General features: G+C 42.5%; 2 protein-coding genes across 2 annotated transcripts in view; one reads left to right on the forward strand and one right to left on the reverse strand.

Moving 5' to 3' along the window:
- The window catches only part of GGT5 (gamma-glutamyltransferase 5), a 44,382-nt gene extending 38,685 nt beyond the window's left edge, over positions 1 to 5,697 (forward strand). Inside the window, exons 7-12 of the mRNA XM_060249442.1 lie at positions 53 to 189; positions 273 to 463; positions 1,745 to 1,842; positions 2,258 to 2,370; positions 3,038 to 3,148; positions 5,519 to 5,697. Coding sequence (XP_060105425.1) covers positions 53 to 189; positions 273 to 463; positions 1,745 to 1,842; positions 2,258 to 2,370; positions 3,038 to 3,148; positions 5,519 to 5,665 — 797 coding nt within the window. The 3' untranslated portion in view covers positions 5,666 to 5,697. The remainder of the gene's footprint in view (positions 1 to 52; positions 190 to 272; positions 464 to 1,744; positions 1,843 to 2,257; positions 2,371 to 3,037; positions 3,149 to 5,518) is intronic.
- A 1,914-nt stretch (positions 5,698 to 7,611) lies between these two features.
- The window catches only part of GGT1 (gamma-glutamyltransferase 1), a 37,986-nt gene continuing 29,517 nt past the window's right edge, over positions 7,612 to 16,080 (reverse strand). Inside the window, exons 10-13 of the mRNA XM_060249444.1 lie at positions 14,636 to 14,763; positions 13,608 to 13,720; positions 9,918 to 10,031; positions 7,612 to 9,370 (exon numbers count right to left, since the gene is read on the reverse strand). Coding sequence (XP_060105427.1) covers positions 9,227 to 9,370; positions 9,918 to 10,031; positions 13,608 to 13,720; positions 14,636 to 14,763 — 499 coding nt within the window. The 3' untranslated portion in view covers positions 7,612 to 9,226. The remainder of the gene's footprint in view (positions 9,371 to 9,917; positions 10,032 to 13,607; positions 13,721 to 14,635; positions 14,764 to 16,080) is intronic.

Genomic DNA, 16,080 nt, shown 5'->3' on the forward strand with positions numbered 1-16,080 from the left:
TTTTCAGGAGCTATTTCTTCCCACTCATCCCCAGTTATTGCTTCTTATTCAGGATTCAACTTCACCAAGGCGACCATGAATACACCCAGTGAGAAGGCTGAGGCTTACCACTATATTGCGGAGACTCTGAAGTTTGCTAATGGCCAGAAAACAAAAGTGGAAGATCCTACATTTTCCCATATAAAGGAGGTGGGCGAAGCTTGCTTACAACTATATGGCTGTGAGTTTAGCACTTTGGAGGTTGGTTGATTGAGAACCCACTCTGTTTTTAGGATGTTATTAGTGAGCTGATATCGGATTCCTTTGCTAACCGTGTCAGGGCGCAAATCGACGAGAGAGGGGACCATGCTGCCACCCATTACAACCTCACCCAAGCAGGAACAATGGGTTTTGGCACCTCTCATGTTTCTGTCCTTGCTGAAGATGGCAGCGCTGTTTCAGTCACCAGCACCATCAACCACCCGTAAGTGGGAAGCAGCTAAGGGCTAGACGAGACAAGATGCTGAAGAGTCTTAGTCAGATTTTCTCTCTTCAGATTTCTTTTAATTGCAGCCATGGATTTGGGGGCAGGGAGCAAGATAGGTGGTGCTACAGTGCTAGGAAAGAGGGTGTCTGCCTTTTCCCTTCATTCCATTTTTCTGAAATAACCCCTCCATTCCTATGTGACAATTTTCCTTACTGGGGCAAGTTTCAGTTTCTGGGTGGGAAATTTACATCAAGGAAAGTGGTGCTGGAGAGACAAGGTTCCCCTCTCCCTCCCTGAGTGCTACTGCCTCAATCCACCCTCTCTGTCCCACGCACACATGTTGGCTGCTATCAAATGATATCTTAAAGAGCTGAGAGATCTGGCCAAGAATCTCCAACCTCTTTGCTCACTTGCTTTTGTGACACAATAGCATAAAAGAAGATTATGAAAACAGCCTTTCGTAGATTGCTACACAGTGCAAAAACAAGGGGTTCAGACAGTTCCATTGTGGCTTGTTTCTGACAAAAAGCCTTCCAGGGAGCTAACCCCATCCAGGGTACCCAGGCAACTGCCATCTTGCTGACAGGGGATTCTGGCCTGTGGCTTACACTGCATTGATTCCTGTCTCTATTCAGCTCTGAATTCATGGCTCTGTGGATGTTAGCAGCAAAATCCAGGAGCCAGGAGCATTGCTTCAGGGTGAACCGAGATGGCCTGCAGAGGGAAAGGCACAGCAAGGTGGAAAATGGGTACAGTTGCAGAATGGGCAGCCTGGACAGTGCTATGAGGAAGAGTCAAGTTGTGGAGTTAAAGCAGTAGATAACTCCCCCATCCTGACCAAGCCTCACAATTCCTACATCTTCTTGAGGCTTCCAGAGCATCTCAGGTTGGCAGGACTGGGACAGACACATCAGGGACATGAGGACTTTGTAATATATAGTTAGGTCCTGTTGAGAAAGAGAATTTTGAGTAGACAAATGGCAGAGAGAAAAGGGGTTAAGATGCCCCTTCTCTCCTCTTGGCCCCACTTTCAATCTGAGCACCACACAGCTGCTTTTCTTTTCATTTTTTTCTAATGTTGAGAAGATACATGGGACTGCTGTCTTGTGCCCCCACTTTAAAAGCCCACGTGTTTGGACGTTAGTGTGCTGTTTGCCTCAAATGGAGTTTGGTCAATTCTGGTGTACGGTGTTGGTGAATCCTGTTGGATGTTTTGTTGTAGTGTAACAGTACCTCTTGCTGATGCCCTCGGCTCTGCGCTTATTCTCTCACATGCAGGTTTGGCTCAATGGTGTATTCTCAGAGCACTGGGATCATTTTAAATAATGAGCTTGCTGACTTCTGCATGAAACGATTGAGCAAAGAGATCTCTGCAGGTAAGCTCCATCTTCTCTCTCAAGGAATTCCCACTCTGAGGGAATGATCAGCCATCCTTGTGAATCTGAATTGTTGTGTTAGAACACTGAACTCTCTAGGAATTTTCTTCTGATTTGCTAGCCTGGAGCAGCATGCTGCACAAATGGGAATCATTTTGTCATCTTTCCCACCAAGAAGAAGGGCTCAAAACATTTTAAAGATTGGCAGATGGCAAAAAGGGAACTGTTCGTAGCAGAGGAATGTATTTCTCTATGCATTCTGTTCCTTATCTAAGCACCCTGCCAGTCTCCAGGATTTCATAGACAAAATGTTATGTACAGTATACTGCACTTTCTTTTAAAAAAACAAGTTGATGCCAAATGATTTTGTGATTGGGCAAGTAGATAATGCCATCGCCGCCACCGTTTTTTGCAGGAGAGATGCCTCCCTCTTCCATGTCACCAGCCATCCTCATTTCCAGCAAGGGGCAGTCCAAGCTGGTGATTGGCGGCTCCGGTGGGACCCTCATCACCCCTGCTGTAGCCCTGGTGAGTTTGTCTCTCTTCTGCCCCCTGGAATCTGCATTTGGAAAAAATTTCCCTATTAACTGCTGTGTGCCAAACTTTTTGACTTAAAACTGTAACCCACTTTTCCAGTAATATTCCACAACGATAGGTCCATATAGGATGACGAGGTTTTTTTAAAATCATACCATATAAAAACTATATTAAGTTCTGCTTAAATAGACACCATTTTCACTAGCATTTAAACATCTGCAGGCCTTTTGTAAGGTCACAGGGGATCACAGGTACCCACATGCACCACCCACAAGCCTTTGGCTCCTACACAACTTGTTCATGACCAGGAACAGGAAATAGGACCTCTGTCCAACCCACAAGCCTCATCTCCAGATAGCTGTCACTTTTCCATTACCACCATACCAGACAGAAAAGGGTTTGACCAGTGAGAGAACCAAGGGCTTCCTGGCTGCTTTCAGGTGTTACTGCTGCCTTCCTTCAAGTGATCCTCCCTATTCCATCCCCATCGAGTGCATGGAATCAAGATTTGTGTTTCCAGCTATGTCCAACCTGCATGTAAAACAAGAAAGAAAATAGCCCTTCCTGGTTGTTTATCTCCCAACTCACCAGCATCTGGTATTCAGAGATACTCCTGCTCACAAAATGCCTCTTAACAGCTAAGCTTGTTCGGTTACAGGCTATCGCGAACAAGCTGTTGTTCGGCTATGAGCTGGATGACGCCATCCAGGCATCTATTCTCTATGCTGACGAGAGCAACTCAATCAAAGCTGAGCAGCACTTCAATAAGGTGAGATATTTGACCCGTTACAATGCTTGTCTGGAACTTGAGTGCAATGCTGGAATGGGGAGGGGGGAGGCCAAGAAGAGCAATACTGACATAATTGATTGTCAGATTTCCTGTAGGGACGTAGAAATGCTGGACTTCATTCCCTCCCTCCACACACCCCTTCCATTTCCCAAACCAGAGTTTTGCCAGCAGTTCTCTTATCTCCGTTCTGCTGCTTGTTGAACTTGGCAGCCCAGTTCCCAGCATACTGGCCAGTGAGTAGGAGGCCATTTCTACAGTGCACTCCAGACATGCTTTGACCTCCACATAGTGTTACCAGAAATTCTGGGGTGGGGTCTCCTCTTTTTAGGGGGGGAATTAGCAGAGGCAAGACCCAGGTAGAGTTTTAGGAGCAAGATGCCACCTAGTGTATACTGGTAATAATTCAGAGAGGAAGATTTTTGGAATAACCAAACCAATTATGATAACGAAAGAATTATATTAAAAATAAAAATACACACATGATTAAACTAACACATGCACACACAAGAGCACCAGAGAATAGGTTTTAGCTGAGTGGATAGGGGATGAGATTTGTGGGGTGAAAAAGAGCTTGTAGTTACCTTTCCAGGGAGTAGAATTCCATGGAGAAGAACAGCAGAAAGACCAGTGCTCTACTGCAGAGGTACCCAAATAGAATCTGGGGGTGTGAGCCTGAAGGCATTGAGACAGGACACACACAACATATCCAGAGTGCCTCCTTAAGTAGGCAGAAACATATCCTGAGGCACAAATGTATGAATAGATTATGTATTAATAGGTTATGGGGTTGTGAGACAATGTATGCAGGGACACGTTGATAGGTTTTGCTGAGACAGAGAGTCTCAGAAGGTTGGGTGATGGGTATGCCTAATAGGTGTTGATAGCCCATTTCTAGAAAGGGGCTGGGAGAAGAATGAAACCAGGTAGGGTGACTAGAATCTTCAGAGGAGAACAGGAGAGTAATCAATATTGAGGGTGGAACAGGAGGATTAGGAGTTGGAGAGAGGGTGTAGGCAGGAAATATAGATAGATACACTCAATGGTGTTACTGGCTGAAGACAGAAGTTTGATGAGAGGACAGAGTTTGAGGTGAGAAGGGCTTTTCTCACTTTATGCATTTCCTGGAGGCTGAGAAGATGAGATTAGCTAGGTGCTTGCTTTCTCTGGAGCCCTGGGACCACACCTTAGCCAGAAACAAAGAGAGATACTTATCTGTATTGCTGAAGGCTTGTATGCGCTGTGCTTAAAAGTCACAGCATGTCTGGCAGCTTGGTCTGCTTGACCAAAGTGCTGCCAGGCTCCATTTTGTGTGTGCCAGGCCTGGCACAGAGTTTCCAAGTGTAGCAGTTTCACCCATGCCAAGTGTTATTGAGGGTTGCTTGTGCTGCAGTACAGCCTGGCTGTGTCCTCCACAAAGCACACATATGAATGAGGCATGCAGACGGTATAACAATAGGCTTCAGCTTTCAAGGGTACATCCTCTGAAGAATCAAAGTAAGGTTTAATCCTCCCCCTTGAAGGCCTACAAAACTGCATGATGGGGGAGGGGTTTTTTATAGTTTTATTGCTTTCCTAGTCTGCTCCCCTCCCAACAGTGGGTAGCCCTCATCAAGGCCATTTCCACAAAGGCCCTGTCCTTTTGGGTCTTTGAAGTAAACAGGCCCTCCCTCCAAACATATATCCTTCACAATAACTATGTCTACAACTAAACCAGAAATTGAGTATCCTTTGGTGCAATCTCCGTTGTGCAACCTAGTGCTGGAATCAATTTAAATCCAGTAAAACAAAACTTTTAAACTAAAAGAAATCCCAACAAAATGGCACATTAAATGGTTCTTGTGCAGGACAGCATGAGCATGATGAAGGAACCACTGTGATGCAAGGACTAGAGCGCTGGATTAAGACCAGGGAGAACTGGGTTCAAATCCCTGTTTGCCATGAAAATTAATGGGTGAGCTTGGGCCATTCCTTTTCCCTTAGCCTAGCCTACCTCAAAGGATTGTTGTTACAATGATAAAATGAAGAGGGGGATAACCATGTATGCCACTCTGACCTCCTGAGGAAGATGGGATAAAAAGGCACAAAATCAATGGATAAATACTTCTGTACTCTCACGCAATTCCTGTTCACATTAGCAAGGGGCTTGCCTAGCTCTGTGACTCATGTCTGCCTGATCCTCTTTCTGCTTCAGCTGTGAAGGGTGCCCCAAATCCACTTCCTATGATGACAGTCCCACCATGCCTCATGTTGTGGGATTTTGTAACAATTGTTCCCAAAACAGCTGCACCTGAATCCATATCCGTGGCTGAACCAGGTCTAACTCTGGCCTCCTGCTTTCTTCTCTTACAGGATGTTCTAAAGGCACTGCAAGAAAAGGGACACAAAATCTTTGTTGAAAACAGGACACTGAATGTGGTGCAAGGGATTTCCAAGGAAGGCCACTGCAGTTTTGCTTACTCTGATCTGAGGAAGCAGGGGGAAGCATCAGGCTATTAGCCCTGCCAGAGTAAAGAAACTGTGGAATGTCAAGAGCAAGGGCCCCAAGGCTGCTGGGTGTTCATGGAGAAGCTGCAGCTTTGCCACAGCAAGGCCCTTCCATCTTTGTCCATCACAAAGACAACCTGACATCCTAGCAGGAGCTCTGCTTTTTAAACCTTTCTTTCTGCAAGCTGAAACAATGCAACAATCATTGTAGGCACAGATATATATTTTATGAACGAGAGCAGCCATTTAGAAATGACGGACAGAGCCACATCTAAACTTTCTGCCAGATTCTGTTGGGAGGAGAAAGAACAAGAGCTGGATTCTTCCCCCTTTCCTGTACACTTAGGATGTTCTTCTCTGCCAGCATAGAGGGACTGTGTAAATGCTATATTGCAGGGAGTGGAGCAAGTTCTGAGCCAATTAATTTGTTTTGCTCGGGTGAGTGTCCCCATGTGAAATGGGAGGGTGGACCCTTATGTAGGATTTGCTATCACACACAGGCACCTTCAGAAGGGGAGGGTGCAGTACTAACCAAGCTGAGCCATATCTTACTCTGCATGTTAGCATTGCTTGTATTCTGATAACAGGCCTAAAGTTGTTTTTTCAGTGCTCTAGAGGCTCTTACTGGTGTAGACTAAATTTCTCCTTCCTTCCTTACAGAATAGCAAGGTTTTTGTTGTCAAATACATTTCTAGGCTAAATACACCTTCCACTCCCTCTGTTTTTCTAATTAGCTTATGAAGCAAAAGCTCAAAGGAGTGATCATTGAATGTGTGTTTTGGAGTTAAAGGTGGCAGGCACACTCGTGTCCTTGTTGCCCATCAAGTGCCTGCTTATTTCTTTCATCCTGCTATCAATGCTGGTCAAATTAGCTCTCTGGGATTTTCAAAGCATTCCCGTCCAAGAATACAGTTGCAAGTGAACAAGTACACACCATTTTGCATGCTGTCACTGCTTTGAAAACATTGAAAACATGCGAAGAAGTCAAAACTTTCATTAATGAAAACAGGTTTTGCTGGAATAGGAAATTCTAGGGTTTGGTTGTGTTACTTAAAATAAGGATTTTTTAAAAAGTATTTGGTTTTACAGAGACCTCTGCCTAGTGCCCCTGCTCCAACCAAGTTAGGCTACTGCAGTCCTCCTTATACCTTGGAAATGTTGAGTTGAGTGATCTCCAGTCCTATCACCTGTGCAAGCTTCCATTTTGCACTAGGGTGGGGCTGGTGTGCCATTTATGTCCCCTCCATGGATTGTGCTTTCTTGACCCGTCCCTAAGACCTGTGGGCAAGAGAATTCCTGGTCAGGCTGTAGTGTTGTCTGGGTCCCTAATGGGTTTTCTTTTCCTGCCCTTTCTGTGTGCCTGCTGTTTGGCCTTTGGGGCCCTTGCCTTAAGCTTGGTCTTGTGTTTTGAGGGAAGACTTCTGCTCTTAGGAGGCAGCTTCACACAGATGCTAACTCAACCCTGCAATCCCAAGTATAAACCCTGACTGACTGAAGTTTAAGGCAGAAGAAACTGAGCCAAGCAGGCCTAAGTTATATTATGTGGCTTTATAACAAAACCAGTAGCAGGGTTTTGGCTGGGGAGGGGGATGGACTGCACAATGAAAAGAAATCCACACAGGAATTCTAAACATACTTAATTTCTTCATATGCATCTTTTACAAAATTATATTTTTAATAAAATTGGTTTACAGGCTCTCTCTTATGTTTTCGTCTTAGTTCAGACAAAAATGTGTGAGCTGGAGGCTAAAAAAATGTGAGCTAGCTAACTCAGCTTAGAGGGAACACTGGTGCTCACTACTATTAATTGTGGTCTGCTATAAAACAAGGAAATGCCTCTGCTCTGTACTGAGATAGGAGGAAGTTGTTACTACTTTGACCTTTGATTGCCAGCTCCTTATTCTACCTCTACCTGGCCCTTTAAAGTTGGATATAGTCATTTGCATCTGACACCATAAGCAATTTAAAAATATATATATTTATTATAGATTTTTTTTTAAAAGCCATTCAAGTATATTTAGGGCATTCAGCAGCATCTCTTTCCCATGATTCTCATGATTCCAATAAATAGAAAATAAACTTGTTGGACAGCCACAATAAGAGAAACACACTTTTGATAGGATCCATTTGTAGAACCTCAGGGACACCTATCTTTATGTCTGCATCCTATAAGTTTTGAAGTAGAAGTATAGTATTTTAAAGGACTTAGAAAATAATAAAATCCAGACCCTAATGCCCAGCTCCAAGTAGCTGTAGGAACGCTAGTTAGTTAAAATCTTCTTTACTGCCTGTTTTAAGCTGGTCTTCTAAAAATTATGGTTGCATACAAATCAAGGAATTGAGATATTCTGATCTAATTCTCATTGGAAAACCCATCTTATACTTCCTAAAGACTTCTAGAGACCTAATAATTTCCCCAGTTTCCTTTGAAGGCACTACATCTCTTATTTTCTTCCTTTGGAGACTGAACTCTCTCTGGATGGATGGTACGTTTATTCTTCCAGACATTCCACACATCATGCTGGGGAGATAAATGAGCTAAGCACAAAGTTCTATATTCAGTGACCTTCAATGGAATTATTAAACTATAACCTGGGCAATTATTAAAAATGCTCTCTCATTTGACCAGATAGTCTCATGTAGAAAATAATGCAGGTATGTCCTGTTCACTTCCCTGTACAAAACCAATAGTATTTTATAGGAGGAAATGATTTTACAGGAGGCACTTTTGCCGTGCAGTTTCACCAAATAATGGCAAGAAAGGTTTCCTGTGTAATTCAGACTACCACACTGTACAATTAAATTTCACTATTTCTTTAAAGCTGTAATCAAAATTCTAAGAGGTAGAAATCAATTTTTAAGGGGCTTTTTCTAAAAGCTCTGACCTGAAAGCTTCAGGCATTAGTAAGTCAAACACTTTTGATTTTTACAACCAAGCTCTCACCCTAGTACAACCCCTGCTAAGTTTTGGTGACCGTTTTCTTGCCTATGAATAAAACGGGTATTAGTATCCACAAAATTCTAGTTTCTTTCTGTCAAACTGTTGCAACTCAATCAAAATCATTTTCAACATTTGCTTTTGTTTTGTTTCAGTAAATGTCTTGTAATCTATTTTGACATACTTCTGGGACAACGTTCTCTTCATTTGTCATCATACCAACGTCCCATTATTCAATGGCATTGTTTGAGTTATTGGAAAGGGTATCCTTTATAGGTCCAAAACAAAAATGATGCAGGATAGCCCTCTGCTGTGCATAATAAGTCATTTGGGTCTAAGTAATCCTTAATTCCACAAGTGGACAGCCATCTCTTTTTAACTATTTCCCTCAGCAACAGTATAAGAAACTAGAACTTTCCTAAAGGCTTTGATATTACAAGATAAGTTTATATTAATTACTTGGGGCTTGTGGTTGCTTTGAGGCTTATCGGTAACATTTTGAAACCTGGAGGATACAGTTTTTTGACCACAGCTCTAGGAGGTGGGGATGGGGATGTATTTATCTCAGTGGACTCCAGAGGTTCTCGCAATATACAGTTCAGTACATGATGCATCGAAGCAACTGGAATACAAATTCAGTAGCCTGCTGGGTATCCCCCTTTCCGGGAATCTGATGCTGCAGTCCATCCCCCATCTGTCCTGAGGATGGCCTGTACAACAGCTCCCCCATCGACCCGTTCAGTCTCATGCAGTCTTTTCTTTAGCTCTTCTTCTACTCCCTGGACACAGAAAAGAGAGAAAAAGGCACACTGAGAGGGAGAGAAAGATCACAACACAAATCAGACTAGAAAGTGCTGGGATTAATCCACTGATCTTCTGGGCTGGTACAAGGTAGCTTTAGAGGCCCATATAAAGTAGCCTTCCCATGTTTGTTTTCCTCTTGGAAGTATGTACAAGTTGACCACAAATATGACAGTTCCAGTGATAATGGAGCCATCTTTTTCCATGGACTTTTACCCTTTTAAAAAGCTGACCAGGCCAGTAGCCACCACCGTATCTCAAGGTAATGAGATATACTTAGTGAAGCATCACTTGTCAGGAATATTAAAGCAAGGCCCTTAAGACAAGTTAGCACTCTAATGCTGAATTCTATCTCTGACCTCTGTTTTAGACATTTCTCTGCAGTACGGAGATCCATATTACCTTAAAAGTGGATGATGTCCAACCAACCATCAAGTAGCCCATGACCACAGATAATGGTTCCAAAAAGGGTCATACAATTATCAAATTACTACCCACACTGTCCCTTGGTCTGGACAAACCAACCTTTTCCAGATCCTCCTCCAGTTCAGTAACATTAGGAAACAACTGATTGTGGACTCGTGGTGCTTCCACGGCCTTTTTAACATCATATCCAAACCAAAGGGAATGTATGATTGCCTAAACAAAAAAAAAGTGCAATGTCACCAACATCTCTAATGTTTCTGGAGAGGTTTGATGAGTCAGTCAATTGATTTTTATTTGTTCAACTTAACAGGACAAACATTTCAGAGTATTCCAAACATCTGAGGCAAATTAAAAAAGAATAAATTTCAAGCATTACCATGATCAACCTGGCAGTGTACTATATTCAGTTCCTGGTTATTTGTTCAGAACAATTAAGTATAAATGTAAACAAAATATTAAATTTCTGGAATCCTGCAACCTTGATCTTTGGTTGCAAGGTAAATTCAGAACAGTTTTGCTATCCAAGAGTTATATAAGAAGTGGAAACCCACAAGGATTTGTGGGAGGCATTTCATTTCCCCCTCCTCCACTATTTCCTCTTTCCCTTCCCTGAAAGCCCCATAGCTTCTCTCCTTTGCCTGTATCCTTCTCTCCTGCTAGGTTTGCCTATCTGGAGGTCTCTTGGAATCACAATAGATTTCCCAACTACAGAAATCAGTTCCCGTTTGGGTTTCCAGCTCCAAGTTGGGAGGTTTGGGGGTGGGGCCTTGAGAGGGCAAAGCAGCGTCAGCAGGGTGTAATGCCATAGTAGGGTTGTCAACCTCCAGGTGGTAGCTGAAGATCTCCCACTATTAGAACTGATCTTCAGGTGACAAGAGATAGTTCACTTGGAGAAAATGGCTGCTGTGGAACCTGGACTCTATGGCATTGAAATCCATCCCCTCTTCAAACCCTGCCTGCCTCAGGCTCCACTCCCAAAATCTCCAGGTATTTCCCAACCTGAAGCTGGCAAACCTATGTCATAGAATCCACCCTCCAAAACACCTATTTTTTTCAAGGGAAGTGATCTCTGTCATCTGGAGAGCACTTGTAATTCTGGGCAATCTCTAGCCCTCACCTGAAGGCGAGCAACCCTAGTTCCCCTGGAGGGAATGGCCACTTTGGAGGATGGCATCTATATAGCATTATATTCCTTTGAGGTCCTTCCTCTCCTCAAACTACATCCCAGGTTCCATTTCCAAAATCTCCAGGAAATTCCTAACCTGGAGTTGGCAACCTTATATTCTTCCCACCCCAACAGCCAACCTACCTTTATCTGCCCCTCTTCTCTACTGGCAGCATCTACATAGGAAAACTATGGCCCAGTTGTGTGGTGAAACAACTGGGACAGGCCTATTTGAATAGGGAATCCTCAAGGTCTTGTGGGGGTTATCTACTTGCCCTTGTATCCCCCACCCCACACTATTTCCTCTTTCCCTCCCACTTGCAATCCCCATATCCTCTCTCCTTTCCCTGTTTCATTCTCTCCTTCTTAGTCATTCATCAACCTTCCTTTTTTTTTGCTTCCCATCTTCAGTTATATTTATTATTTATTTATTTCACTTCCATATCCCACCCAGGTCTTATAGACAATAGGCTGTTCAACCAGAAAAAGACAGCAGTATACCATTATTGCTGCTCAATATTCCTTAAAAACAAACAACGTTTAACTGCAGCAACTATATATTTACACACATCTAATGTTATACCAAAATCCAGGTCTGCTAAAAGTGTCATTAAATGATAGAAAAGCAAACTGGCTTCTTATTCAGATGTGGATTTTCTTCTCCATTTGTGTAATTTATTCCATTTATACCCCACCCTTCTCCATAGTGGGGTCCACAGCTGCTTGTACGATTCTCAACTCCTCCATTTTATCTGCACAACAACCCAGTGGGTAGGTTAGTATGAAAGTTATGTGACTGACCAAAATCACCCAGTGAGCTTCCACAGCAGAATGAGCATTCCATCTTGGGTCTCTCAGACCCTCCTCTGAAGCTCTAACTGCTATACAATACTGGCTTTTGTCAGTGCCTGCTGTTGAACAGTAGCAAGCAGCCAGGTCTAGTTGAGTCATGCAAGTCACCCATAAGTTGCCTGGCCTAGGATTGCCAACCTCCAGGTAGGACTTGGAGATCTCTCAGAATGATAACTGAACTCCAGATGACAGATCTGTCCCCCTGGAGAAAATGGCTGGTTTGGAAGGTGGACTCTGTATCATTATATCCAGCTGAGGTCCTCCCTTCCTCAAATTCTGCCCTCCTCAGTCTCCATCACAAAATCTCCAGGAACTTCCATACCTGGAGCTGACAACTCTGGTCAGGCCTTGCCTTAAGTAGTCCTCTCTCAAAGGCCAAAATAATTCTGAAAAGGCCCTGCCTTCTCTCCTTACTCTTTAATGACAGAACCCAGCATGGAATACTGTGGTTGCCTACCAATAGCCACTGGGGGAATCTGTTTCTTAAAGCTACAGGTGCTCCTTTTATAATTTAAAACCCCCAATGTACTTTTTTAATTTCCCATTTTTCTGTAAGCTTGTGACCCTTTTCTGATTTATAGAAAGATCTGTCTTGCCCATTCACAGCTCAGTCAACAGATTTAAGTATCCAAAGATTGGCTGACTTCGTTATTAGAATATAAGATGTTGCTGTTGGGTTGGAGTTAGCACAAAAGCTCATGAACAGAGTAGGTCTCCCTCTGCCCCTTTCCCAAACAGCTTGCCCTGTACTCTGGAAATCCTCTCTAAGTTCCAGGGAGCCTTGCATAAAAATCCTGATAGAAGTCGTTAGCAGAAGAAGAAACGTGATTTTACCTGCGCTCCCTCCCTCCACATTGCTCCAGTGTCCTGGACTTCAATGCATTTTGTTTGCTTTCCTAAATCTCTGAGAGGATTTTTAGAGCAGACCACAAGCTGCTAGGGCAAAGCAGGAATAGACCCACTCTGCCAACTCCTTTTGCGAACTTTCTGCAATATCCAGACAATAACAATACAAAATAATTTTAAAACTTAAAAACAATAACCTTTTAACCACAACAAAATAACTAAAGCAAGCAACCCACCCTGCTGGTGGTAACTTCACAGGTTGGGGTCCTAGTGGATAGCTCATGGAATTAACAGCAGTGAAAAAGGCAAACCCTATATTGGGGGTATTAGGAAACTGATTGCAAATAAGACTAATAGTAATGTTCTTGTGTAGATTTATTAGGCAACTGTGTTTGAAAAACTCTGCAGTTCTCATCACCTTATCTCAAAAAAGATGTTGTAAAATACAGGGGGAAATGCCAACAATGGCAAGCAAAATATGAAAAAGGGTAGGACTCTGGGAATACCTTCTCTACAAGGAAAGGCTGAGAAGTTGGAGGCTTTTTTAGTTCCATTGCTCTGCTTCTTAGATTTCTGGGGCATCTGGCTGGGCACTGCATGAAACACGATGCTGGACTAGATGGGCTATTGATCTAAAACAGCACAGCTACTCCTACGAAGGTTGTCCAAAACTTCTTGAAGGCACTTCCACCCAATTGCTAGAAGAAGAGGTGCAGACACCAAGATCTTGCAACAAGAGAGAAATAACTCTTCCATTTGCTCTGCTCCCTTTCCTAGCTTCTCTGCTCCTCTCCCAGTTTCTCAATAGCCTGCATTTGTGTGATACTTTTAATGTATATTACCACATCAAGTCAGATAAGCCCCAACATTAATTCTGATCTCAGTCAGCCAGTTTAGCATCTGTCAGCCCATGTAGCACAACCTACCAATGCTGTTGCTGTGGTAATTTTTGTCCCTCCAGAGGCACCAACCACCATCTTGACATTGTTATTCTGATCCACCAAAATGGCTGGACACATGGAAGACAGAGGCCGCTTACCTGTTTGAGAAGTAGGCAGGGGGCATTAAACAGAAATATGGTTTGGGAGGCAAGCAGGTGGCATTAGACAGAAATGCAGTTATACTGTTCTACCTCACAGGCACAATTAACACCAATTTACTTATTTAAATAATGTGTATCCCACGACCCTAAGCCTAAAAAAGACTATTAAGACGGCTCTATTATCAGCATAAAAACCTAATGAAACCATAGGTAAACAGCAAAAAATGAGTTGTAGAACCAATAAAACAGTAGCTTAAAAAATCTGAATAATAATAAGAACAATAATTATAATATAAACAAAGCTAGAGAGTTTTAAAAATTAAACTAAATTTCTAGGACACTTCCTGCTAGAAGTCGACAGACAAGCCACCAAATACTGCCTCAAATACCCGTTTTCTTCCTTTTGTTAGAAGTCAGTCACAGGACATGGGAACTCCCTCTCTCCAGCAATCAGGGACCACACCTATAACATTATCTGTGTTCTCCTCCCCTTTCTCACAGCCTGAGGAGGATTTAAAAAAAAAAAATTATTCAAGCTTCTAACCCTGTAACTGCAGCCTGTATCTTTCCCAGCATCAAAACTCCTGTATATTTCTGTTTGTATCACACTTGTTCCTTCTCATTTCTGGCACATGTAAAGTGCCACACTGATTCTCTGGAGCTTCACATGAGTAATCTCTCAGCCTTGACAATGTGCTAGGTCCTGCTCTATACAGCCATCTTTTATTCATTTAGACTTATTGGATGTCTAGACCTTAAAGACCCTTGGTCTGGTTATTTCAGTTTCTGCCTGAATAAAAAGCTCTAAGTGCCTATGCAAAAGGACAAAGAGTACCTATGCAAAAGGACAAAGAGATGCACAGAAAATTGACAGCTGCATAGGAGCAAAGAAGCCATCTTGATAAATGTTACCTGGGGCAATGAAGTTGGCAGCCGAAGGTGGAACCCCAAAGCCGTTAATAATTAGAGGGGAGCTGAAGTCATCCATCTCATCATTAAATATAATTCCAGACACAGTGGAACGAACATCTGACCCAAAGCTAAAACAGGGCAAGAAAAATATGTCAAACCCATAACACGAGCAGACAACGGTGAATTTATCCACATATCACTGGATATTATGCTATAGCAAATATTCTCAACTGTATTTTCCTGTGCAGACAAGCCAAGTCAATGGTCAGTGATTGCTACAGTGCAACAGTACTGCAATATCCAGTCATTTGTGGATGCAGCTTGTGACAGCAGAAATTTCAGGGAAGTTGCCCTGCACTGAAAACCTGATGTCAAAAATCCACGTGAGTGTTCATGATGTAGGCGATATATTTGTTCAGCACTGAGCAAAGAGTAGCAGTGTGGCCACCCAGCACTGTAGCCAGCTCCCTTCCAGGGCTTTTCTTTCAACATATGCCCATAACTAGAGAAAGAATGAATGTGGCAATGAATGAATGAATGAGGCCAAATCTAGTAACTTACCAAAAGAAATGTCAAGCTCTTTGGTACCCCGTAGTGGAGTACCTGACAAATCATAATGTCATTCCAAAAAATGCTTACTATCGAGATTTACTTTACTTCTAATGTTTTGACATGTACCTTTGTATTTATTTTAGCAAACCAGACCTTTTCATTCATTCTTATGTATTACTGTAATGAAGATACTCTGATGTATATGGTTGTTTGTTTTTTGTTTTTTCATTGAAATGACTTATTTATTTTGCTATCCCTATCCTATTTATTTCAATAAAGTTTGATTTATGTGCCAAAAAAATGAGGCAATTGCATGCACCAGGTAGCTGTGATTAATTACCACTCCATATCATGGCAAACACATATGTGTTTTTTGCTGCCTGACCCCAAATTCTATGGAATCCCTCAATCTAATTTGTACCTGAAGAAGTGTGCATGCACACAAAAGCTTATACCTTGAATAAAACATTGGTCTTAAAGGTGCCACTAGACTAAAACTTTGTTCTGTTGCTTCAGAATAACAGTTACTCATCTGTATCTATTATTTATCTATGTGCAGCTTAAAGCTCTTCTTGCTTTCTTTGGTTTATAATGTGAATGTAAGACTTAAGCTGTCCAGAATGCTAATTTGCATTACAAAATACCGTTCAGCTCCCTGTTTCTGCCTTAACCTGTCGATCTCCCACGGATTAGACATTATTAATAGGCTAAAATAAACGATGTATACAGAAATAGTCTCTGTCCTACAGCTACAAGAGGTGATTTGGTGCCTTGACCTTGCAGTGGCAGCCCATTCAATGGGCAGACATAGGAAAAATTAAAATATGTAATAATTTAAAATATCTCCAAATAAAACCACCTTATAATCCAAATGGCTAATGACCCAGAGCGGA

Source organism: Heteronotia binoei, chromosome 11 (genome assembly GCF_032191835.1).
Source record: "Heteronotia binoei isolate CCM8104 ecotype False Entrance Well chromosome 11, APGP_CSIRO_Hbin_v1, whole genome shotgun sequence".
NCBI lineage: Eukaryota > Metazoa > Chordata > Lepidosauria > Squamata > Gekkonidae > Heteronotia > Heteronotia binoei.